Source organism: Pygocentrus nattereri, chromosome 17 (genome assembly GCF_015220715.1).
Source record: "Pygocentrus nattereri isolate fPygNat1 chromosome 17, fPygNat1.pri, whole genome shotgun sequence".
Taxonomy (NCBI): domain Eukaryota; kingdom Metazoa; phylum Chordata; class Actinopteri; order Characiformes; family Serrasalmidae; genus Pygocentrus; species Pygocentrus nattereri.
The window spans coordinates 31009985-31034886 of NC_051227.1; the positions used below are offsets into that span (position 1 = coordinate 31009985).

General features: G+C 39.1%; 1 protein-coding gene across 6 annotated transcripts in view; it reads left to right on the top strand.

Moving 5' to 3' along the window:
• Positions 1-2222: 2222 nt before the first annotated feature.
• kiaa0753 (KIAA0753 ortholog) overlaps positions 2223-24902 on the top strand; it is a 30028-nt gene continuing 7348 nt past the window's right edge. Inside the window, exons 1-16 of one of the 6 annotated variants that reach the window (XM_017694930.2) lie at positions 2223-2742; positions 3133-3429; positions 3522-3771; positions 3873-3979; positions 4703-4765; positions 5242-5463; positions 6091-6286; positions 6433-6620; positions 6878-7011; positions 7365-7508; positions 10373-10462; positions 11432-11519; positions 12106-12177; positions 12382-12552; positions 12963-13038; positions 15064-15184. In XM_017694930.2, coding sequence (XP_017550419.1) covers positions 2623-2742; positions 3133-3429; positions 3522-3771; positions 3873-3979; positions 4703-4765; positions 5242-5463; positions 6091-6286; positions 6433-6620; positions 6878-7011; positions 7365-7508; positions 10373-10462; positions 11432-11519; positions 12106-12177; positions 12382-12552; positions 12963-13038; positions 15064-15184 — 2339 coding nt within the window. In that variant the 5' untranslated portion in view covers positions 2223-2622. The remainder of the gene's footprint in view (positions 2743-3132; positions 3430-3521; positions 3772-3872; positions 3980-4702; positions 4766-5241; positions 5464-6090; positions 6287-6432; positions 6621-6877; positions 7012-7364; positions 7509-10372; positions 10463-11431; positions 11520-12105; positions 12178-12381; positions 12553-12962; positions 13039-15063; positions 15185-24902) is intronic. The other 5 variants (XM_017694933.2, XM_017694931.2, XM_017694932.2 and 2 more) reach the window with 5 other exon arrangements.

Here is a 24902-nt window from a genome sequence, read left to right on the forward strand (position 1 = left end):
CACAGGATGACATGCGCCAGCTGGACTTCTCCCTCTCTCATAACCTGCAGAAAGATCCCTACACCAAAGCGCTGAGCAAGGTGGCATTCCTGTACATTCATGTGTCATTATCCAAAATAACCAAGAGCAAGCAAGAAAACAGAGATCCTACGTGTGTACTCATGCAAGGCAGGTTGAGTCTGTCTAGGCTGAACTACTGTCCCCGTGCCTAATAACGGTTTGATTGATGGCAGAGGCCCTAAGGCATATTGCTTTCTATCTCTCTATCCAACTTCCTCACTCCATCAACGGCTCAATTTTGTCCATTGTACTTTCGTCTGCTCTCATTGTATGTCTTTTTCACTTGTCCCACATTCCATGTGCTCTACATTCCCCCCTTTTCTCCATTAAGAGCATGCCCCTCTTTCTAGCACTGCTTTATTGAAGTTATCCGTTTCGCTACAGTGACGTATTACCTGACAGGCCCTAATGTGGTCTCTGTCTTAATCATCTCATGTGAAGGAGAGTGAGGAGTAGCTCGATGCACTGGAGGGTGAAATGCCTAATCTCCCTGGCCACAGACTCATCACTCATCCACAGAGCAAGGCAATTCACTTTGAGCTCTTATCACATTAGAGGATAGAGTTAACCTCTTTGTTTCCTGGACACACAGAATATAAATTACACTGTCAAAGACTGAATATCTTTAATAGACTTAGTTTATTTCAGGACAACTGGATCTACATCTTATATTAGAATTGCTACTATCTAATCAGTTCAGTGATGCATGTACTACCAAAGTCAATCGAAATAACACACTGCTCTCACTTAATTATGGAATAAGCCAGTCCAATTTTATCTTTATATTAAAAGTAATTATAGATAGTGCAGTACTACAGAAGTATCATAAGACTTGATCCCCAAGAGAGCTATATTTTGGGAAATTGAACTGCTGACTGGTAATAACACCAAAAACAAAAATGCATTCATGTACAGAAAGTGATACATTTAAATTTAAATATGTTTAATACCATTAAAATATTACATCTAAAACATTTTGATTTTGAACTAGTTCGATTCCCAAAAGAGCCCTTTTTCAGAAATACAAATGAGTGACAAATTAAAGGAAGATCCAACACAAAGTCAGCTTTGTACTGGCCTGTACCGTTCCCATGCTCAATGCCACATATGCACTCTCCCACTTGTGGAGAACAGGGTGAAGCACGACTCATCTGACTACATCACTTTTTGTAGTTTCTGTACACCAGGACTTATGGTTTTTGCCCCTCTCAAATGTGTGTATATTTGTCTTTGCACTGAGGAGTTTATGCACCACAGCCCTTGCATAATATCCTGTGTAACTGTGGACGGACAGTTCTTGGATGGACAGTCTGACGGTCAGCCATGTAAGTCATCTGGGGAATATACAAATGCATGAGCATCGCAATAATTGAATGTGCACTTGCTACCAAAATGTCCAACCTTATTTACTGATTTTTGACCTATTAATCTAAATGCAGGTGCCACTTTAGCTACAGCCCCTGATGAAACACTAGTTTAGCATTCTTTGTGACTGAAATTCCTGCTCAGCATTTCTATATATATCCCACACACAGGGCATCGTAATACGTTAATTGCTTAATTATATCCGTCGGAAAGCAGCGTTTCTCCACTCATTTTCATTTAGTTTTTTAACAGTCTTTATATACTGTGGTGGCTCCCATGCTTTGTTCAGAGAGGGACTCCAGGGATGCGGTATGCAAAGTCTGTGCCGTAACCCCGCCCCCCTGCAAAATGGACTGTTTGTGTTGTGGTTGTTGTTGATTGTTTGTTGGATTAGTGGTGTGTGCTTGTATTCTGTGTGTTATGGGGAGTCCATTAAGACAGATGACTTTTGGTGACCTCCCCCATTAGGAGGGCACATCATTTTCTACCGCATGCTAAATAAAGCAGCACTTTTGGAGCCGGACGCTATGTTTGCCACTGCTTATTCTTATATACGATGCAGTAGTATTTTTTAAATAAATACGTACAATAAAAAGTATATCCTACCCCAGCAGGAATGAACACATCAAAAACGTCCAAAAATCTTGATTGTACATGATTGCACATTACATTATAGCTCACCTCACTTGCTCCACGCTGTGCCTCGTAAACATCACCGAGAATTCCGTGACCACACGCAGGGAACGATAGGTGGCGGTATCATAATTACCAGCTGACTGAAGCAGCCAAGAGGAAGAAGGACTCTTGTTGTCATGGCGCTGTTTTAAACTGTTAGAAACTTTCTTCGTAAATGAATCTGCTTTTTAGCTTCACATCTACCGGCCAGTAGGAACTATCTGACTGGTAGGGCAGGGACACATAAAACCTCTTGTTTTTATTAAGCTAAATGCGCGCTTGGCATAGATTTTCACGCTTGCAATCGGTTTGTTTACCTAATTATCGTTAGCATAGCAGAATGTGTGTGGCTTATTATATGGAGAAAACTAGATAGCGTAGATAACGTAACTTTATTTTTGACAAATGGAGACTGTAGGATAGGTAGGCAACTAGCCCTCGTCAGCTGCGCTTGATGCTTCGCAGGCTGATTTGAAAGTGCATATGAAAAGCTAACGTTAGTAGAGAAGAATGTAGTTATCGATGATGAGAGACAGTCAGAAAGGATCTCCTATGCCGGCTGCTGAACTGAGTAAGTACGTGAACAGCGGTGACTGGGTTACCAAACACAGGGTGAGCCGGAGCTCTGGACCTCAAACACAGGTGAGGTTGATCGCTGATCGCTGATAGCTCACTAAAAATAATATAAATATTACAATATAAATAAATAAATATTTATAATCTAAACAAAGAACATTTTTGAAACAAAATGGTTTGTTATTAAGTAGTAGGCCCTAGTAGTGAAAAGGTTTAGGTTTGTATGTGACTAAATCTATTTTTTTTGTTCAGTGTCTAACTCAGGAATAGTGATTGTCCTGCTCAGACAATTCTGATTCAACTCCATTGGATGGCTTATTGCCATATAAGCTGCTATGTTAAAGGATGGAAAACATCAAACTGTGCTGCACTCCACCTGTCAGTTCTTCAGCCCTTTAAAATTTGGCAACTCTCTCCCCTTCGTTTCCCTTCCCTTTCTTTGTCTTCTGTCCACAGCTTTTGTTTAATCTAGCCATGCCAAGCAGTGTACTCAACCGGGCCACCCGAGTGGGACCTCCGGCTCCTATTGTGATCGAGAAGCTTGTACCTCAAAGAGAGAGGCAGGATGATGGAGAGAGCTGTAGCAGCTCCTTACGCCTTTCAGTACTCTCACAGGACAGACTGCAGGCTGCTGTGAGACTAGCTAAGAGAGACTTGCACAGAAAGCGGCAAGAGGCCATAAATAGTCATTTATCTGTGGAGAGGTCTCCAAGTCCAGAAATCCAGAATAACACAGCCAACTGGCTTGTGCTAGTGAGTCAAAACATGTAAATCAGTATTTCATCATCAAATAGCAATATTGGCAAAGAAATGTTAATACTTTCTTATTTTTGATCCAAATTTAGAATGACTCTTCTCCTAAAGGAAAGCAGAGGACAAGCAGTCCAAAGAGGCAGACAAAGTCCTGCTCACAGGTGCTTGTGTACACTCCTCAGAAGCTTTCTTTGACCACTGTGCCTGAAGGTCAGTCTCCTCCTACCAGGGATCCTGGCTTAAAAGACAGCAGAGGTGTTCCACAGCTCAGCAGGGAGATCCACAAGCTGCAGAAGGAGCTGGCCATGTACATCCAAAGGATAGAGCAGTTGGCAAATAAAGGTACAGCCAGATATCAGCTCTCTTTATTCTCATTCTAAAGAATCAGACTGGTTACAAAATAAGATGCTCTATGACTGCATGAGCGTGCTGTTGTTCTGTAGGGCAAATGGAAGAAACTGTGGAGCCAGATGAGAAACGGAGGATGGAAATCCGTCGGCAGGAGCAGGCTGCCCGTTCTGCACGGATCATCTATGTGTTACAGCAGCAGGTCTTTACATGGAGTCTTACCTTCTTATCAGTTCAGGTCAAATTGCATTGAGGTTTTTTCAGTGAAGCATCCAGCTTAGGGGTGGGCACACTGTTCTGAGTAGAGCATGATGTTATGGGTTCTTCTAGAACACTGAACTGTGTGTATCCTAAAAAGACAGATTTGGACCAATTATGGAAACCTTAACAAGAACTTGTATAAAAAATATTTCATTGTCACTGTATTTCATGTTGTAGCAAGTAGCTGATTGGCGGTGAGCGAATTATCCTGTTCCACCTTAAAAGGCACATTGAGTGCATTTCATCCCTTTCATCCAGTTCACAAACCTGAGAAAAAATATCCTTCTCTATTGTGGTAGTATGTATTGTATTGTGATGGATTGTTTTAGTGCTTTAAAGTAATGTTTTCAATAACAGATTGATGAGAAGCACAATATGGTTTTATAAGCTTTGCAAGTAAATAATTGAAGTTACACACTTCTTCACATTTTAATACACAGTTACTGTTAATCAGCTGAATGTAGCACATTGGGAAAAAAAACATAAAATATGGTCTGTGCAAAAGTTATGGCATTTTTTATATTTAGTTTTTTCCATTATGTCAGTGCCATATTCTTTCTCTAGATGGTGCCTTAACTTATTTACACTTTAAAAAGGCATACTTTGGTACTAAGGTGTTCAGACTTTCGCTTACAGCTGTATATTTATTTTAATTCACATACAGGTGAAAGAAATTCAGGAGGATATAGACAAGCTGCGTTCTCAGAGTACAAGGCACACCAAAAAGGTAAGTGCTATATGGTAGTAGTTGCACAGACGAGAATACTATTGTACCTCTGATGATGCATTTTTTTGAATAACAGATCTAAAATCACCTCAAAGCTTGCTGAAAATACAATGTTTGATATATTACACATCTAGTCTGGTGTGGTGTGTTATTATTTTTTTCTTTCAATAAAAATGTCATAAATATGGGTAACATGATACACTGACCCCACCACAATTCTGTTCAATTCAATTGAATTTATGAAACTCACAATTTTTAAAACAAAATTTGTTTGAATTGTATGCTTTATGGGGAAACCAATTATCTCAGTTCAGATCTGTTTGTGCACAGTTGTGTGACACTGTGAGCCACTTGCCACATCTGTAATATTCAGCATTAAGAAGAGTAAGTTCTGTCTTTAACCTTTGATGTGCAACAGAAGTGATGTAAACGTCACATGCCGTGTGGATTGGCTTGTTTTATTGGTGTCCTCTCAGTCGATGGCAGTGGATCGGCTGGCAGCAGCTCATCGAGGTGCTGTCCGAGCCATGCAGGTGTTCATCAACCAGCTGTCAGACCCTACAGAGAGCAGATTGCCTGCCCAGTGCAAAGAGCTGGGTCAGCTCATCCGGCAGCTCTCTCTCTGCTCTGCCAAGATGGAGGTGGGCCAGGGCTCAGCTGTACCTGAGACCACTTTGGACATCCTGCAGAAGTTAGAGGTAATGGCAGATGTTAATGCGCATTGCTGTTTTTTGAAAATCAAACCCTGTAAGATTAAGATGTTTGTCCCTTTAGCTGGTTTGATGGTGATTGGTTAACTGTTATGTAGGGCTGCAACATTTCATTGACAAAGTCGTGAAAAAAATAACAATTCATGTTGACATCGTTGACTCCCTGCTAAATTAAAAACATATGCACTTCATAATGCTCCATAAAGTTTATATGGTGCTTGCTGTCATTCTAACAGATAACACTACAGGAGGTTTTGATGTGATGTGGCTTCTGTTGATTCTTTGCACCATAAAAGAAAAACTTGCATGTCAGGTGGAACTTGAATAATAGTGGCAGCAAAGGGGAGTCATAACATTTAAATTAGTTGATTAATTGAGCAACACTCAATAGGTTAATTGATTATTGAACAATGATTATTTTTAGTTATATAGACCTGTGGGCATCGTTTGTTCCTTGTTTTGCCCCCAGAGGACACAACAGACCACCAGATGAGATCAGGGTGAAGACGAAGGTTTTTTATTTTGTTTTGTTTATAGAGAGAGTTAAAAAAAAAAAAAAACAACAAGAAAAAGAAGGCTGCTATTTTCTTGCCTTTTCTTACTTTTAACACTTAGATCCTGGACACAGCTCTGAGTAAGCAAAAAGGTCCTGAGGAGAGGGGGCCACGAATGCGGAGTACATCCCCTGCCAGGCAGAGGTCGCTCAAAACCAGAGCTCATAGCATGTCCCCTCCTCGTGTTCCTCGGGCTCTGGCTGCAAAAGCTCATCAAGGGTCAAGGAAGTCTGTACCTCCAAAGAAGACCTTAAACGGTGAGCTGTGATCTCTTTAAGAACCTCTAATTAGTTAAAGAGCTTGTTCCTGTTTGATCTGGCAACCTGTTAGTCTTCATATGGGGAAGCCAGTTTTAGTAAAGTGAAAAGGACTGATCTTAGGTTGTTTTGGCTTGTATGGTTAGCCAAAAGAGTGGCAGGGCGGCCCCAGAGAGCAGCCCAGTTCTTGGACCAGGAACGCAGTGAAGTTTTGAAGACTGGTATCCAGAGCCTGATGCAGCAAAGGGAACAAAGAGAACAGGAGAGTAAGAGCAAGCCTGAGCTACACATCCCCAACGCAGCCACTGGTGTATCCTATCAAGACAAGAGCAAGGTAAGACTGCTACTCAACTTCACTAAAGCTCTTTTACTCTAGTCCTTTAATCGTTTAGAAGAGAAATGCTGGTTATCAGCTTAAGTAAGACAATATTAGTAACAGAGATCATCATCAAAATGTATTAGATAATGAGAAATCAGCCCTTATTAATTGAAATACTATTAAGTAAATTTCAGGAGAGAGATAAAAGGACTGGAGCATCATGCACTGTCTAGACGTGCTTAAAGCAGAGACTGATCTTTTTATCCCAAAAGCAGGGCACTCATGTTCGAGATGCTGGCTTCCAGCAGCCCACTGTTTCGTCCAGGCTTAGAGAAAGTCAATTACCACAGAAAGAGGCTTCTGTTCCCTGGATTCCCAGTTCTCCTCATTCCCCTACTAAACAACGGTCAGTGCAAGACCACACATCACCATCTTTCTCCTTTTTAGGGATGTGTCTTATCACTTTTGAAATGTGGGTACCTATAAGAGTTAATGAGCAGATATTTGTTTAACTGATGGTAGTAATAATGGCTGATATCACCATATAATAATGTATCATTTTCCCTCTGCAGTTTAACTTTAAGCACTTGGCAATACACGTGTTTGTGTAGACAAGTTTAGTGTTGCATAACTTGCACACCATGACAGTGCTGAGCTGAGGGACATTCCTATTGAATAATCCTTAACTTTAGGCTGAAGTTATATGGCAAGCTGAGAAATCCTGCTTTTGTGGACTGCTGTGTGTGTGTGTGTGTTTAGCAGAACTGTATCCAGCAGGCCAGAGCCAAGGTGTCTCTTCTCTCCAGCAAAGAGCTCTTTAGAGCCCACAGCTGTGCAGCCCCAAAGCCAGGCGCAGGGTGTAGCTGCGAAATCCATGCGACAAGCCCACAATGAGGCCCTCAGGTCAGACTAAGTTTGCGTAGATACTCTGATGGCATGGCTAGTGTTTAGAACAGTGGTCTTCAGACAGTTGCTGTGCACGGCAAGCATTGTCAGACACACACAATCTTAAGTTGCCGAGTGTCATGTGAATAACAACACAAGGGAATCACAGTCTCTGGGCTCAAAGCCTGTTTTTGCTGCTTATCACAAGCTACATGCCACTAGAAACTAGGGATGCACAATGATATTGGAATCATATTAAACAGAAAGCTGTGCAGAGTTGACCAATATTTCAATCCAGTATTTGGTGAGGTATTCATTGTACTCTGGAAGAGAAAAGTGCTTTTGTGATGTTGGGCTACTGTGCTAAAGTGTCTGCATTTTACTGCATTCGTTACCGTCTACAAATAAGTGCTACATATATCTGTTAGTGGTAATCCAGGTGGAACTAGTTTTAATTTGTCCATCTTGTAAAGGTTAATATATCAGCATCAGCAGATATATGCATGAGAAGTATTATATATCAGTCCAGAATTCCTATATCGATGGGTCTATACTAGATACATGAGCAAATACTCCCATTTGTCCCTTGTGACTGATTATTTCCTGGTCAAGCTCCAGTGATTTTTATGCTGACAGCATCAGTGATCAGCACACAGTGCTGTTGTGGTAATCTCACACATAGATCAGAATAGATTTAAATAAGACATATAATGTCTAACTAGATGAAGATAAGAGCTGAATGGATTAATGCTAAAAGATGAATGAAGAACTTGGAAACCTTTTGACAAGTTTGTCTTATTTCACTTTATATATTTGGTGGGTCTTGGGGCAAATACCATCTCTACACATGCATCCTGACATGTTTTAGACATGATGATCATGTTGCATTTGTATGCAAAACTGGAACGTGTAACATAGTAATTAAGAAGAATATATATATATATATATATATATATATATATATATATATATATATATATATATATATATATATATATATATATATATATTAATTAAAGCCCTCATGTTTGTGCTTTCATCAACACTAATGATCATAAGTAATTTTTGTTAATCACTACTGCAATATTGACCATGGCAATACGGTATCAGAGAAGGCTGCCATATGCAAAGGAGTCCTTTGACTAACATCAGGCATGTCGCAGGATTTTTCTTGTGGGTGTTAGGATTACTTAGGGCATTTGTGTGATCAAACTTTTTGGTCATTTTGGTCAATACAATACCAGCCAATCTTTCATGATGTTACACTCGCTGAAATGTTCTTAATATTATAAGGCATATAAGAATTGCAGTGTGTAGCAATGTAATAGTAGCTATAAGTTGTGCTACTATTCTGATTTCATTATCCTGCTGTCAGTTGAGCACCGATTGATTGGTAATGTATTTGTACCTTTGCAGAGGGCAAGTAAAAAAAAAAAAAAAACTAATTAGACTGATTGTTCCTGTGGGAAATATGCATTGAATTACTTTGTCATTTATTCATTTAAATCTGTGGTTGATGTGGTTGATCTGGCTACACTCTTGATTCCAATTAGAAATTAGTTCTTGCGATAAATTACTTGTAGATGCCTGCTAAAATGTGCCCATTCATTTATTTCAGTCTGAGTCAATTTATGGCTGTTCCAGCTCTAAATCTATATAATTATAAAGTATTTCAGGGCCTCATTCAGCTGCAATAATTATGCTGCAGTTATACGAGTGATTTGCATTTTGTTGCAGGCTGAGGTTGTGCTTTTAATGGTAGTCTGACACATTTATGCCTAAATCCTATATCAGTGGCCACAAACCTCTGGGATGTTTTATGGAATGCTGTACTGCAGGGTTAAACTCTAACCAAAAGAATACACCATCTAGCTGGTAAAAAGTTGGAGCAGGTATGGCTAATTAGTTGGGATGTGACAGTACCATGCATTGTACTGTATCAAATTGCATTGCATCATTGTATCATGACTAGCTATTAGCTTAGGGCTAACATAGCTTGTGGCTCAAGTGTTAGATTGGGATACTATAAAGTGCAATTTTTGAATGTTGAATGCTAGTATACTGAAAATGTACCTAATGTTAATATGTTAGTCACTCCTTATTTATGCTGCAAATGTATAAAAATGTATCAAATCAAGACACCACTGTATTATATTGAATTAAATACAAAAAATTTGAATCAAATTTTGTGAAGCATAACACACTTTCATATGGTAGAAGAAGTGGGTTGATAATCACTGCACTGTTAATTTGGTCAACAGTTTTTCTACATGATTCTTGAATCTTTCACTGCAAACCACCAGGTTGTTTGTTTTTTGTTAAACTCCCAACAGCACTCTTGCTGTTTAATAATGTATCAAACATTTGGTTTGACAGACTTAAATTTTAATTTTGTGTATCTGATTGAATTATTGACACCACTTTGGTCCTAATGTGAAGGAACAGGAGCAGCAGACACCAGATGTAGGTGTCATATCTGGAACAAACTCTGGACCTTTTGTTAGCTCTCTTGTGCATAAACTAATGATGCAGCCACACACAGCTGGCCGTGACACAACTGAGCATCAAAAGTGCCCAATTACACATGCATGAGCACACTGTGTACAAAAGGCTATGATTCCAGATGTATCACAGATGTAAATGCCTTCATTATAAACAAGCCGTTCTGCATTGTATTTTTATAGTCCTTTCATTTTAAATCTTGTGCTTGAGTACAGGATTTTATTTAATTAGACCATCAGTTATTAGATATTACATAGCAGACCGTTAATGACACTGGCAATGTTATGATACAGAGTAAATGTGAAGTACATATGTATACATGTTGGCCTCAGGCCTAGCTGTAAAGAGTGTGTGTTTCTGTGTATGCGTGTGCAATGCAGGCAAGCCTGGCTGGATAGGATAACAGAAGACAGACTGAGAGAGCTGAATCAGCTCAGCAAACAGGAAACAGAGCGTATTAACAGACTCAGGTACAATGGCACCACTCACTTTGTGTGAGAGCTGTAAATGGCAAGAATTAGAAGTACTATTTGGATGGGATTAGTTTTACGTTAAGAGGTGGGATAATGTCATTTATTACTGATGTTTCTCAGTTATTGAAGTACTGCCCAAATCTGACATGTCAGTACTTCTGAGCCAGAAAAGATTGCAATGGCTTTTACCTTTTATAAAATGTGCCAAAGAAATAAATCCATTCTACCGTAAGTGTATGACTCAGAACAGTAAAATAATTAAAGATACAGAAAAGAGGTTTATGCTGCAGTGTTGATTGTTGGCTGCCAGTTCCCCAGCAAATGACAATGCTGCTCACACACTGCATTCACTTAAGACATCTTTGTAGAATCCGATGATTGCCAGTGTTGAAAGAGTATTTAAAGAGAAGTCAAAACATGGTGAAGGATGAGAATGTAAGTGAGTAATCTTCTTCAGTCATCATATCTTCATCAGTGTAATGTTGATTTGCATTTGAGACCTAAACACTGTTTAGTTTTTGGATGTTCTTTCTAAGCCTGTGCATGTGACTATGAATAAACTGGTCCAAAATACTCTGACCTGATACCTCTAAATTTTAGGTGATTATTTCAGTCTTTACAGGTTGACTTGCAGCAACACATGGACACTATAATTTGTTGGTCTTTTATCCTGATTCAGTAAAACTACTTCTTTCACTGTTATCAAATAAGTATTACACAGCCCAGCTTTAAATTAAATGTTTGGATATGTTTTCCACCTGTGAGCATTAATTGTCCTATACTGTCTGTGTAATGTATAACAAGATTTCTTATCATGTGTGCATCAGTCATAAACATTACACATGTGGTAATAATTACTTTACTCTCCTCCCCATGTAAATCTAATCCTGTCTGAATAGAACTGAAGTGTATTGTTGTAGTTGCTGGTTCTTGGTTTAAATGCATATATTTGTGTTTGTGAAACAGGACAGAGGTGGATTCTCCAACTGAGTGGGCTGAGAGAGCAGAGCAGGCAGCTAGAGAAAGACTTCAGCCTCTACTAGATTCAGTGCAGGTAACTGGCAGTATCTGTAGAAATTCCAGCATGCTGTAATTTTATCTCTAGCAAAGTCATTTAATATCAGGCTTTTAGTTTTTATTTCAGTGTAGGCCATATGACATTTTCATGATGTAGGACTGCATCAAAATATTTAGTTTTTTCAGTTGGTTTTGGTTTGATGAGTTGGAACAGAAAAAAAGCCATAGTACTGCTGCATTTAAAAATACTATCAAAAACAATGTGTATATTCAACATTTCACACACTGCACTGTACTAAATCCAGTTAAACAGAACTAATTATGCTCGTTTATAATCAGACATACAGTGACATACAGTGTCCTTTAAGTGCTGATGCTATCCACAGTATGCTTAGAAAAACATACTTCGATGTTTATCTTTGCTCAAAATCCATATTTGGATGAATGATCATTTTGCAATCATGTCAAAAATAACAAACTCAACTTGCCTGTACTATAACTCCACTGTGAGGACCATGTAAATCCATATGATTTTTATTTGTGACTTAGTAGAATTTCTTGGGCATGTTTTAAATTCTGGTGTTTTGTAGTGTGGAGTATTAGTGGGTTCTTTCTCTCTCTAGCAGGTGGGTGAGGTACAGAACAAAAAGAGTTCATCTTTTAAACAACAACTGTTGGAACAGGCTGCTGATAAGGTATGGGCCAACCCTTCTACAGTCTCTATCTTTTCTACACTGCCCTTTAAAATAGTTTTTAAGGACTTCAAGAAGACATTTTAAGAAAATGACCACACTTAAAGAAGACTCACTGGACCTTAATCCCATCATTTTGTTTGCCTTGAGTGAAAACCTGTGCACTGCTGTCTTACTGTACTTGTTTGTGGGTTTATGTGTGCTCAGAGTTCAGTGAATGCGGATCTCTTAAGTGAGGCCATTCTGGAGGATGTACTGGAGGGCACAGCTGCAGCAGTGTGGGCATTGGAAAGGGAGCGGGGTGCTGAAGCCCAGGCAAACAGACTGTTGCAGGAGCCCACACTGGAGAGTATGCTGCTACGCATGGAGGAGATGGAGGTCAGCTCACTGATCTGCCTCCCTTCTTACAATAGTCATTTGTTCCTTCATTCATTCCTGCTTTCATATATTAATTTTACTGCTTAAATGCAGCAGACAGTTTCTCACATAGTAGATCAGTGTAGGTACTGGCCAAGCATGCCTCGGCAGAGTTACACTACTGCTCTTGTAACCTTTTGCTTGCTGTCGGTAGTCGTAGATGAAGTTGCTACTGTTGCTCTTACGTTGCTTGAATCTGTTCAATTACCATATAGTAGCGATTCGTTTGAGGAATTATATAGCCATTTATCACCCCCACACAGTGCTGAGAGTATGTACTATTTTCATTTACTGTTAATTAAGGTGAACTGCTGAAACAGCTCAGTTCTAGATGTGTATTTTTATCATGTAATGCCTTTTTCCTTGTTTAGAAAGACCAAGAGGAAGTGAGGCGACGTTTTGCCATGATCTCTTACTCTGACCCGCTGCTGTGGGAAAGGGACACTAGTAAGTACAAAACATGAACATGAAAAGTGCAAACCTATAAGTACATGAAGGAGTGCTGGCCTAATTAGTAATCTTGGTTGAGATTGTTTAGAAAGTTACCTTCTTTTTGTTTTCTTCTTCCAGCACTGTATCTCTTTGTAAAGATTTGGCAGTCTATGCAGGATGTAATCATAGACAACATATTAGGACTGCGTTACAGTTCCTTCCTACAAAATCTCGCTCCTGCCTAACATGAGCAAAACAGGTTATAAAAACCATTCTTTATTGCTTATCCTTTTCGTCTTTCAAAATATCAACAAAAATACAGGTACAATAATTGAAAAAAAAATGATTGAAAGGAAAAAAAACTAAATGTTGTCTTGAAGTACTTTATTTTTTAAATCTATGTGTAATCTTTGTGTGTAATTATTGAACCCCCTACTCACCTGAGGTCCTCAATACCGAATCTCTCCAGATCCTTCAGATTCTGAAGTCCATGCTTATGAAGTCTTTCTTCAGGTCATCCCTCAGAGTTTCTATGGTTTAGGTCAGGGTACTGGGGTGAGCATGGCAAAACCTCTGTGATCAGTGATCAGTAATCAGTTTTTGTGTTGATTTTCAGACATGCTTTGGATCATTGTCCTGCTGGAAGATCCAACCAAAGCTAGTTTTAGGCTTCCTGTCTAAGGCAGACAGGTTTAAATTTAGTATCTGCTGGTACTTGACAGACTCCATGATACCATGTGTCCAATCAAGTTGTCCAAGAGAAAACAGATCTACCACCGTACTTCACAGTGGGGATTTTTTGTGTCTACTCCAAAGTTGTACAAGTTCTATTTTGGTCACATCTGCTCATAAAACATGGTCCCACTGAAAGTACCAGCAACAACTGGCAAATAGTAAGCAACTGAGTTTGTTGGTTCTTAATTGCAGAAGCTTTCTTCTAGTAACCCTCCCCAACAACGTGGGGGTATGTAGCTGGTGTCAGATTGTAGTTCAGATTGTAATTCCCCAGCTGTGGAGATCCTTGGAGATTCTTGGAGATTCTTAAACCGTCCTACTCACAATGTGTGGGGGCAGTGTAGACATATATCCACATCCTGGCAGATTCTTAACACCTGCATTTCCTTTAACTTCTTAATCATTGTCCTTATAATGAAATTGATCGCTTTTAAGCTGTTTTCCTTTAACTACTTCCTGATTTGTGCAGCTCAACAACCTTTTGTCTGACATTGAGGCTGTATTCTGTGGTCTGTCTCATAGTGATGGATGACTAAGGGAATATTTTATACTTTAATGAAACAGGAAGCCTTGGCTGACATTTAAGTGTTTCTGATTGCTCAGGTCCATTTTAAAACCTAAAATAAAAAGGGAATATATATTTTAGATAGATTTCACTCATAAGAATTTCTAGCAGGTCCAACAATTGTGGCACACATGGATTTTAGGAAAAGATTTATTTCATGATGAGAGTTTTTTTTTTTTTTTCATTGCCATTGTACTTTAAATAAAAGTTAGTTTTTTTTGTTAATATTGTTTTTATGTAAGTTTTATAGACCATTTTGCTCAGGTTTACTGCATGCAGACAATATGTAGGTCTGCATTATCTTCAGATTACATTATTTAATATAATTAATTTTAGTGCCTCTGGGACATTTAAATTGTCCAGCTTGTTGGCCATCACAATAGGTGCTATCGGCAATTCACAACGCTATTGTCAATCAGCTCAAGCCCAATTTACAAGCCAGGTCCATGAGGTACTTTTTATCTAAAAATATGAGACATGAACAAGCCTGAGAAGGAGAAGTTTTGAAAAAAGAGGAAGGATTTAAATCTCTGCTTTTTCTACTTTTAAAGAAGAGAGTCTTACATATATAGTGTGTGTGTGTGTGTGTGTGTGTGTGTGTGTGTGTGTGTAAATATATATTTTTTCTTGCTTTTTTTTGTATAGTTTAATATAATTTCTCTTTGTGGTTGATTTGCTCATGTTGTCCAGAAGGTGGCAGCATTGTTGAAACAAGCAGTCCTCTCCTGTTGCTATCTCAGGAACCCAAAGGAAGAGCAGTAGCTCTAGGCCAGCATCCCCACAACCCATCAGACTGACCAAACCAGCTCCGAGACCCTCAACTACAGGGGACATCGTTCTGCAGACTCCAGTGGAGACTGGGTGAGTGAATGTGAGCTAATGTGCAGACTCTTACAATCTTACACTTTTTCTTCCTCTCTGTCAGATTAGAGGCAGCTGATGCTGAGGTTTAATATTTGGATTTTGTTAGCTCACTTTCTGTGTAAATAAATATGAGTGAGAGGTAATTTGCTTAAAAGTGACTGACCAGCAAAATGATCAAGGCTTTCCCACAAATCGAGTTTATGACTCGAGGAAACGGCATGATGCATCATTAAACCTGTGCAAACAAGATAACTCCATAAAACGGAATTTAACAAACACCCAATTTAATGTATCATAAAGCAATTAAAAAAGAAACAAGGAAAACTGTTTACAGTAATTGGTCTCCAGCTGACTTGCAGCAAGGAAACGGTGTGCATGTAGAGATAGATTGTTCCATTTTTTTTTTGCCTTGTAATGTTTGTTGGTGGAATAAACAACAGCAGCAAGAAAATCAAACAAGTCCCAAAATATCTACTGCTCTTTGCCCAGGCTGCTTTCTGTAGCTCTGCCAAGAGAGAGAGAGGGAGTGAGTCTGAGACTGGCTTGTGTCTTTGCCCAGAGCCCTGGCAGCAGCTGCTGCTGCTTCAGTTAATGAGGATGCTAAAAGAATGCAGAGAGAGCAAGAGACGAGAGTTGAAGTGAGCAGGCATGTCAGCAAGATTTAGTGGACCAGATTCAACAGTTACATTAGGAGATTAAAGCGCCCCTGCCTGCCGTACAGCCTCAGTCAAGAGCTCCCAGGCTGCTGAAAAGTTCAGTGTAAACAGTGAGCTTCTTTTATGTCTGAACTCCAGAGCTACTCATTGGCACAGTTTAAACTAGTCTGCTCAGAGTTGTGGAGGGATCATGTGCGTCAGCAGGCTTCTCAAGCGTGCATTCTAAAAAGCAAAGATGTGCAGAGAGCGCTTTAGGTTTTCAAATCCACTGATGCTCAAAGTGCATGAAAGCATTTACATACCCCAGATAACAACAAAGCGTCTGCTATAGAAATCCTTGTGCAGGCAAACACAACTGCGAGTTCTATATAAAAATTGTTTATACAACACAAAAGAACATCTGTCTTTTTATATTTTTCAATGACCCCCCCCCCCCCCCATTTTGGTAAAACACTCACTGGAGCCTAGACTGAAATTTCCAAGCAGGTGTTCCATTTTTCTCTGTTAAATACAGTGCATACTGACTTTGTTGTAGAAAAGGAGGTTTTCTCATGAGAAACAAAAGTTTTACAAAGTTTTACAAAAGCTTTTAAATCAGCTTGTAGTGTGCAATTTTTGCAGCACCCATGTAGGACAGATTTAACATGAAAATTCTGTCATGGATTCTAAGGAGCTAACAATTTCAACAACTGATAATATTGGTTGATGTAATTTATGATTAAAGCATGAAGCAGACTTCAGCAGTTTAGTTAAATAGTGCTTTACTGAAATATCACTCAGTTGTCAAATTTCTCGCAAAGTTAAATGAGCCTAATAAATGATAATAAATGGTGAAGTGTCAGGGATGGAGCCTTTCAGCATTCTTAGTGGTTTTGTTGTGTTCTGTTTTCTTATCCTTTTTTCCCCCAATCAGTTCTCTTTATTTTTGTGACATAACATGTTCATAACGTATGTCTAAAGAGAGAGGTTAATTTCAAATGCAGTTTTAAATGTTTTTATTTTTAACATGATGGAGCTTTGCGTTCAGAGTTATCAGTTCAGCCTGTGGTGCTGTAGAGTTGTAGGAGAGAATAGGGTAAGGGAATAGGAGAGTTTAGCAGCCTCTTTAAATGGTGATATAAGATCATGGGACCATTAAAGTCTTCAAATGTTAGGATTTCTTTCTCAAATTTCCGTTAATCAGAAAGTTCTGAAACAGCTGTGTTAAAGCAGTATACAGAATTTGTTTTTTTTTCCCAATAAATAAATAAAGTTTTTATATCAGCACTTTTTTGGCCAACTGATATCAGTCAGGCCCTACTCTAGGGCTGGAAAACATGACAGTATTTATCACTACTGTGAGCAGTTTCCTTAGTATGCTTTTCAGAGCATATTGTGGATATCAGCTATGCATGGATTCGATACCAATACTGGTGTCAGGTATCGGACCTATACCTGCTGTGAGGTAATCCTAGTGTAGCTGCCACACTAATAAAACAAACTCAGTAAAGGAGACTCTGCTCTCACAGAGAAGAGTTACTGCGTCCGTGTCAGTTGGACACACAATTGATTTTTAGACCGTTTTAAACACACAGTCACAGCTGCTTCCCCAATACGACAGTAGACACGAAGGCTAGCAAATGGAGAAGTTAAAAAGTCAGTATATGCTATCAGAGTCCGCCTATGCTGACTTTACTTGAAAAAATTAGTGAATTGTGAATGTTAATACTGTGATTTTTTGGTAAAATAGGCTGTACAGAGACCATACTATCCTACCATGTGCATCGCTGCCTGGTCTAGCTTCAGCGCTTAGCTTTAGCAGCGCTACTCAGTTTCTTGCTGCTCAGGCAGGACTCAGCGTGCAGCGAGCTGTTTTGAATGAAACAGCCTTATTTGAAGTTTCTAAAGTTTCTTATTTCAAGATTTCTAAAATCACACAGTGGCTGTCTGGATTTAGAGGACATTCAGCTACAGCCCAACCAGCGAAGACTCCGAGAAGACATAAAACTCGAGACGTTAGCCCCCGGATTTGAGTCCTGCTGACATTGAGCGACAGAGAGTTTAGTTAAACGATAAAGACGAGGAGCAAAACTACAGCTATGCAGAAGCGCTTCTCACCCGTGGAACTAAACTCGGTGCAGAGTAGCGTAAATAATATAGCATAGCAAGCTAATGCACTTTAGCTAGCTAGCTATAAGGGATCCCAAAGGGATCACTTAAAATCAGCTAGATTTAACGGTTAAGGTTTTATTTCTTTTTATACTTATTCCAAGTATATTTAAATGGACTATATTTAATATTTTCAATTATATTTAGTTGGACTTGGTGCAGCACAGAATCTGAATCATTGCATTCATAGGTTTTGATTTTTTTTTTTTTTAAATGTGGCACCACACTTTCTTTCTTTCTTTCTTTCTTTCTTTCTTTCTTTCTTTCTTTCTTTCTTTCTTTCTTTCTTTCTTTAGGCCATTCTAATTAATCAGATATCACAAACTCATATGGCGACGCATGATTTGTCATGAATTCACTTCATATATACTGCATTAGATACTGATTTTTTTTTTTTTAATGAATTTTTTATTACTGAGGTTAGGTGCTTTGCTGTGAGTATGCAGTAGATGTTGGCCCTATCTCCGTTCACTGATCAGTAATCTGCTCTTTCCAGTCACTGCTGGTGTGCTTCTGAAGAGCGGCAGGCTTTTTGATTGGCTCTGTCATAAAGGGAAAATTGTCTGAGCCAACTGCATCGACTTCATTCCCTGACACTCTGCTGATAAAAGGACAAGGAGAGTGCATCCTAATCCTCTTATGGCTATGTTTGATTCACCACGTCAGTCGTTCTGTCAGCAAACATCTGCAGTCTGCAGAACCAGTGTGACAGGCAGCCAACTGAGAAATAAACCACATTCCTAACATGGAACCAATTTTAAGTGGCTTCTTCGCCCTGTATTTAAAGGAGAAATGAGCCAGATAATATAGCAGAAGTAATTTTGTGTATTTAGTGTAGAAAAATGTTTAACTTATTGAAAAGAGGAAATATCCAGACTGTCAATTTTTTGTGAGCCAGAGCTATCATTAGAATTGTTTTTGTTCAGTTAGGCTTACAGCTGCTGCACAAACATTGATTGTCCAGAATTACCCCATTCTGTGAGGATTCTTCATTCCTTTAGACTTTAGTGTGGTGGGAAGACAAGCATTCACAACAGTGGCGTGAATGATTAGGATGCCTGCAGAGCAAGTGACCAGGGAGACTGACTGCAGTTCTGCACTAAAGGCAAAGCTGCACTCCTGGCAGTAATCCACCCAGTACAAACATAGAACACAAGGGAGGCTTCTGCTAGTTTGAGCTGATGCGGAGGCTGGCAAAGAAAATTGCCGTATTAGGTTAACACTTACAGCAACATTTGAAGGCTGGTGTAAATATAGACTATACACTGGAGACTATACATGTATATAGTATACACTGTAGGCCTTGTGATTTTGTTGTGTGCAACATATTTTGTGGAATAAGGAATAAAAACTTAACTAAAGTTATTAAAATATGTTTTTAATATCTGAGGGGTTATAAATAAAAATTTCATCTGTCTTTACTGTCTCTAATCTAGGTCTTAGATTTTGACACTTGTAGACCCACAAAAAGTTTTTTGGTTGTCTTTTTTTTTTTTCCTCTAATTTTGAAGAATTTCCGTCTTTTTTCTTTCTTTCCATTCCCAATTTTTACTGAAGATTCTCTGTAGTTGAGTTGTTGGTGCATCCCCAGTATTTTCTTCTGCTGTCCCAACAGCAGGGTCACTCACTGTCTTCAAATGCCAACTGATGGTCCATCTCTTTGAAAAACACTTAAATAAGCATTAATTTTGTGTTTATTAAAATGTCTTTTATTTGCACTTATACTTATTTATGCGCTGTGTATCTTTCTATCTTGGTATCAGAACGGATTCTTGCTTCTGGCTGTATCTTAGCTCAAGGCTGTTTTGGACTGTAACCTAATTGAACTAGTTAGAAAACATTCTGTGCGTGGATAACAAAGTATTTTTGTGAGTTGCTCTGGATAAGAGTGTCTATAAAATGTTGTAAATGCAGGCGTCGGTCAAATTAGGGTTATAAAATATGTTCCATGTTAATGTTATTGTGGTTTTGGCAGGTACCAAAGAAGCATTTTATTGTACAAATGAATCTCTAACAATGTTCAAAAGTTTGGCTGCTGTAAACATTCTAACCAATGTCAGAAGCACTTTGAGTTTCTGTGGGCGTGTAAATGAATGATTTGATTAATTTTATAAATTCAAATAAATTATGATTAAATGTTACATAAATATGCTTTAATACATTGTAAGGTGTATTGCAGTATCTAACAACATAATATGGAATTATTGTAGTCCACATTGTGCAGGCATAGCGGAAATTACCAAAAACAGATGTTAGAACATAGTGCTGTCATTTAGGTGCTTTCTGTTGGTTTCCTAGATATTCTTTTCTTCTCTATTACAAAGGGAATTTCCATTTCTGAGCCACACGTCACTGTAGTTTTATGCTGGCTGGAGTAAAGACGATCTGCTGCTAAACGTAAGCTGATAAGGAGGAGAGTAATTGCTTTTGAAGCTAATGAAAGAGATGCCCTCAAGGTCCTTAGCTCAGCTTTTACTACTTGGGAAGAAACGCTAACTGTCAACTTGCTTCACGATGTCACTTTGACTTTGAATATCACTGCCAGTAAAAGCCTTTTTGGTTATTTATGTATATCTTGTCTAAAGGAGACATTTAGTGTTAATCAGTATTTATTTGTTCTGCAGTAGCCTCTGCACTTACCGCATCCTGAATGGATCCTGAATGGATATTACACATTTAACTCAATAATCTACATCCTCTTTGGGCATTTACCGGCTAGTCATTAGATAGATATTTTTGCATTGCCATTCATTTTTCTCATCCAGTTGGTGTTTCTCACAGGCAAGTGAGAATCTGTGAAGCCCTTAATGGCTTTGTTAAATCTGTTCTATGTAAGCTGCATCTTAATTCAGTGACGAATTTACATTAAAACAGATGGTTATTGGGGATATATGGTATAGAGTTGAAACTCATGGAAAATGAATTATTCTGAGGCTTATGGTAATGAAATCCGCTTTTAGCACATTCAGCAAAGGCCATGGCCTGCCAGGGAATTTATAGTGTGAAATCCTGTAAAAACTAATTAGAATGTTAGAGTAATAGAGGTGCCACTAGAGGGGGCAGTGGCTGGTGATTGTGTTTGTGTATGTGTCTGTGGGAGAGAGAGGAGGTGTTGATCATGCTGTAGGGATGTGCAGGAAGCAGAGAGGGAGGTGATTACTGGAGTAAATACAGAGGAGCGGATACTGGGCCCAGCTGCTGATTAGTGCTCCCAGCTCATTACATGTTGTCTAATCTCTGATTCTCTGTGTTTACAACACACACTGTTCAGCCCGGGAACACCCGCAGCTTTTGAAAAACCCACACATACACAGTCGTTGTCTAGTCAAACTAGAATGCAGGCTTTCACACCACCTGTCAATCCGTGACTCCTGCACGCTCACAGTTCACCAGCTTTTGCAGTGTCACTGCCATTATGATTTGTTTGCTTTTTTTTTATCATCAGTGCCATTCCATTGCTGTACTACTGAGCCTGAAATAACAACAACCAAGTTTTTTCCACTTCATCGTTTCAGTCTACATGCACTTTCATGCAATTTTTTTATCCATCTTCCATGTTCTCCCAGTTCAGCCTTAGCACAAAAGACCTACACTGCATTGCCAAAAGTATTCAGTTACCCACCCAAATCATTGAATTCAGATGCTCCAATCACTTCCATGGCGACAGGTGTATAAAACCATGCACCTAGGCATGCCAACTGCTTCTACAAATATTTGTGAAAGAGTGGTCGCTCTCAGGAGATCAGTGAATTCCAGCGTGGTAGCATGATGGGATGCCACCTGTGCCACAAGTCCTGTCATGAAATTTCCTCGCTGCTAAATATACCACAGTCAACTGTGAATGGTATTATAACAAAGTGGAAGAGATTGGGAACGACAGCAACTCAGCCATGAATTGGTAGGCCACATAAAATGACAGAGCGGGATCAGCGGATGCTGAGACACACAGTGTGCAGAGGTCGCTGACTTTCTGCAGAGTCAATCGCTACAGACCTCCAGACTTCATGTGGCCTTCAGATTAGCTCAAGAACAGCGTAGAGAGCTTCATGGAATGGGTTTCCATGGCTGAGCTGCTGCATCCAAGCCTTACATCAACGAGTGCATTGCAAAGCCTCGAATGCAGTGGTGTAAAGCGCCAACACTGGACTCTAGAGCAGTGGAGACGTGTTCTCTGGAGTGATCAAGACGTCTTTTAATGTATCGGTATTAACTATATTATGCCCATCCCCTTTCTCATCCTTTCTAAGGCTTTTTATCCCATTGTGCTCTATTTACACCACTGTCATAAGTGATCTAAATGGACATGATCTAACATTTTTCAGGAGTTAAGGAGCAATCTAATTGTGTGTGTTTTAAATCAAAATTAACCTTTTTTTTACCTTATTAGTTCATGTCTCTGATCCTATTAAGCACAATCCAGTATATTGTAACATAATTCTTGTTTTACAGTAATCTTCCACCAAAATGTAGTGACTTTTCACCTCCTCTAAAATGTGTTCTGATTTTTGAATACTCATTGTGCACCAGCAGGTAGAGAAAAAAAGACACATTTCACCTTCTGCTCATGTGTCCCCCAACCATCATCAAGTGAAATGCTTACCCAAGTTTCACCCAGATAAACGATATGAAAGAAAAAAATATGAAAGCATCCCAATAGAAATTTGTGTACATGTAGAATATTTGGCAAAAAATTAGAGCAACTTGAAAGGCATAAGGAGTATGTTCAAACAACCACAAAGTTGTAATTAATAATTAAAAGATTTATATTTTTTTATTGTAGGGTTAGGGGTAGCATATGTTACCTAAATTAGATTGGAAAAAGCTCCAAAGCTGTGGAGGTAGGAAGAAGTAATAGTAAGCAGTCTGCCTGTAGAAGTAATAAATGAATTGTAATCAGTGTTAAATGACATGGAGTGGGTTTGGTCGCCCAAAAAAAAATTGACCTGGGGGAAAAAAGACTAGATCCAGGCACATGAGCTTAAGGGCACCATGCCCAATGCCAAGCATTGGCTGTAAAGCCCTCCTTCATTGGAATGTGTACCAGTGAAACTGTGTCCGGTGTGGTGGAGCACAATTGAATACCTTTGTATTTGAATACCTTTGCCTTTGTGGTTCAGATTTTAGCATCCAACATTAGTACCTGACCTCACTAATGTTCTTGTGACTGAATGCAATTAAATCAGCACAGCATTATTCTATCATCTAGTGTAAAGTCTTCCCAGAAAAATAGAGCTGTTACTGCAGCAAAGCAGGGACACACCCTATTTATACCCTTGATTTCAGAAAAAAACATTGGTCAGGTGTCTAGGAAGTGGGTACAACAGTCAGGAAAGGGGTTAGATTGTCTCGAGAGAGGCAGAGAGTGGTCAGTGCATGTGAGAAAATTACTGATCTTGACTGACCTTGGCTCATACAAAATGCCAGAGGCTCACAAGGCAGATCAGTGCAGAGCTCATATTTCTGCTCTGTCTTTGTGCTGGATTTCCAGACTATGTTCTTTTACCCATTTTTTTTTTCTTCTGAGCATGCAACTCTCTGGATTTCTTTCACTCTCCCTGCTCTAAGGCCAATCTCCAACACACCCTGTGTCTCTAAAGTAGGTTGTAATCTCATGGCCATGGCCTTTCAGCAACGGTAGAAGTTTCACTACCTTTCCACTATGTTTTCCCACACTCCACCAATCTAGTAGTCGGCAAAAGAAAAAAAGGTTGCCTGGTGTGTCATATATCTTGTGTCTTGAGGTTCAGTAAGTAGGCTGCTTTGTTGTCCACATCCATCTTTGTGCCATGGCATGAATCTGTCCTCATATCTTTTCATCCATGTGGCTCTGCACTGCCTGATTAAGTGGCTCAACCCATGCTCCTGCCTAGGCCCAAAACCCACTGTAGTGTGCAGAAGTCAGCATGAGCGCTACGCTGCATCTGCTCAGATAAATCACATGTGGAGCACTGCCTGGTTCCCAGTAGTGACTGTTGGAGTTGCTTTGAAAGAAAATAAGGAAAAACAAAGTTATTTTCAGTTGTTGCCAATGGATTTAAAGTCACGTGTTAGACTTTGCCAGGGTTTTGCTCTGAGTGATATGTGGATTGTCTTGGCAGATGTTAAAGCAATGGTTCAGTGAAAAAAATGACTACGCAATATTCCCTTTAGTCTAAATATAGTTCATTAGCCAAGATGTGTTTTCTTCTCTAAGTTTACACGGGAACTTATGTAGTTAGCACATAATGGAAGCATATGCCAATTAGCATCATGCAAATCCTTCAGCAAATAAACAAATTCTGGAAATTATAGTAGTTTTGGTTTTATGAAGAAAGCTATCGAAGGAACTTTTTGCTATTTTACAAATCCAATTCTAAAAAAGTTAGAACAGTACATGAAATGTCAATAAAAACAGAAAGGGCTAATTATTAATTGAAATTAAATTGCTTGACCTGTATTAAATTGAAAATTTTACAAAAACATTTTATGTTTTACCATATAAAATTTGTCATTCCAAATTTAATTTTAATACAACATGTTCCAAAAAAACTGGGACAGGAGGTTGTGTACCACCGTGATACATCATCTTCATTCCTTTTAAGAACGCACTGCAGTTAAATAACTCTTCAGCTGCACAACCATGTGAAGCCTTCGGTGTCATATTTTGAGTTTAATAAGAGTCAGGCAGGCCAGGTTACCTTCCACACTGTCTGACTACACAGCTATGCTGTCATAACATGTGCAGAAAGTGGCTTGATGTTATATTGAAATAATCATGGGTGTCCCAGAAAAAGATGTTTTTTATGAGAGAAGTACCTTACTCCAAAATTTGTTTAGCGTTAATGATTTCTTTACAGAAGTGCAAGTTAACCACTTATGACAGGCGCTTGCTTTTGAACTATATGCTGGTAACAATCTGGATGGTCCTTTGC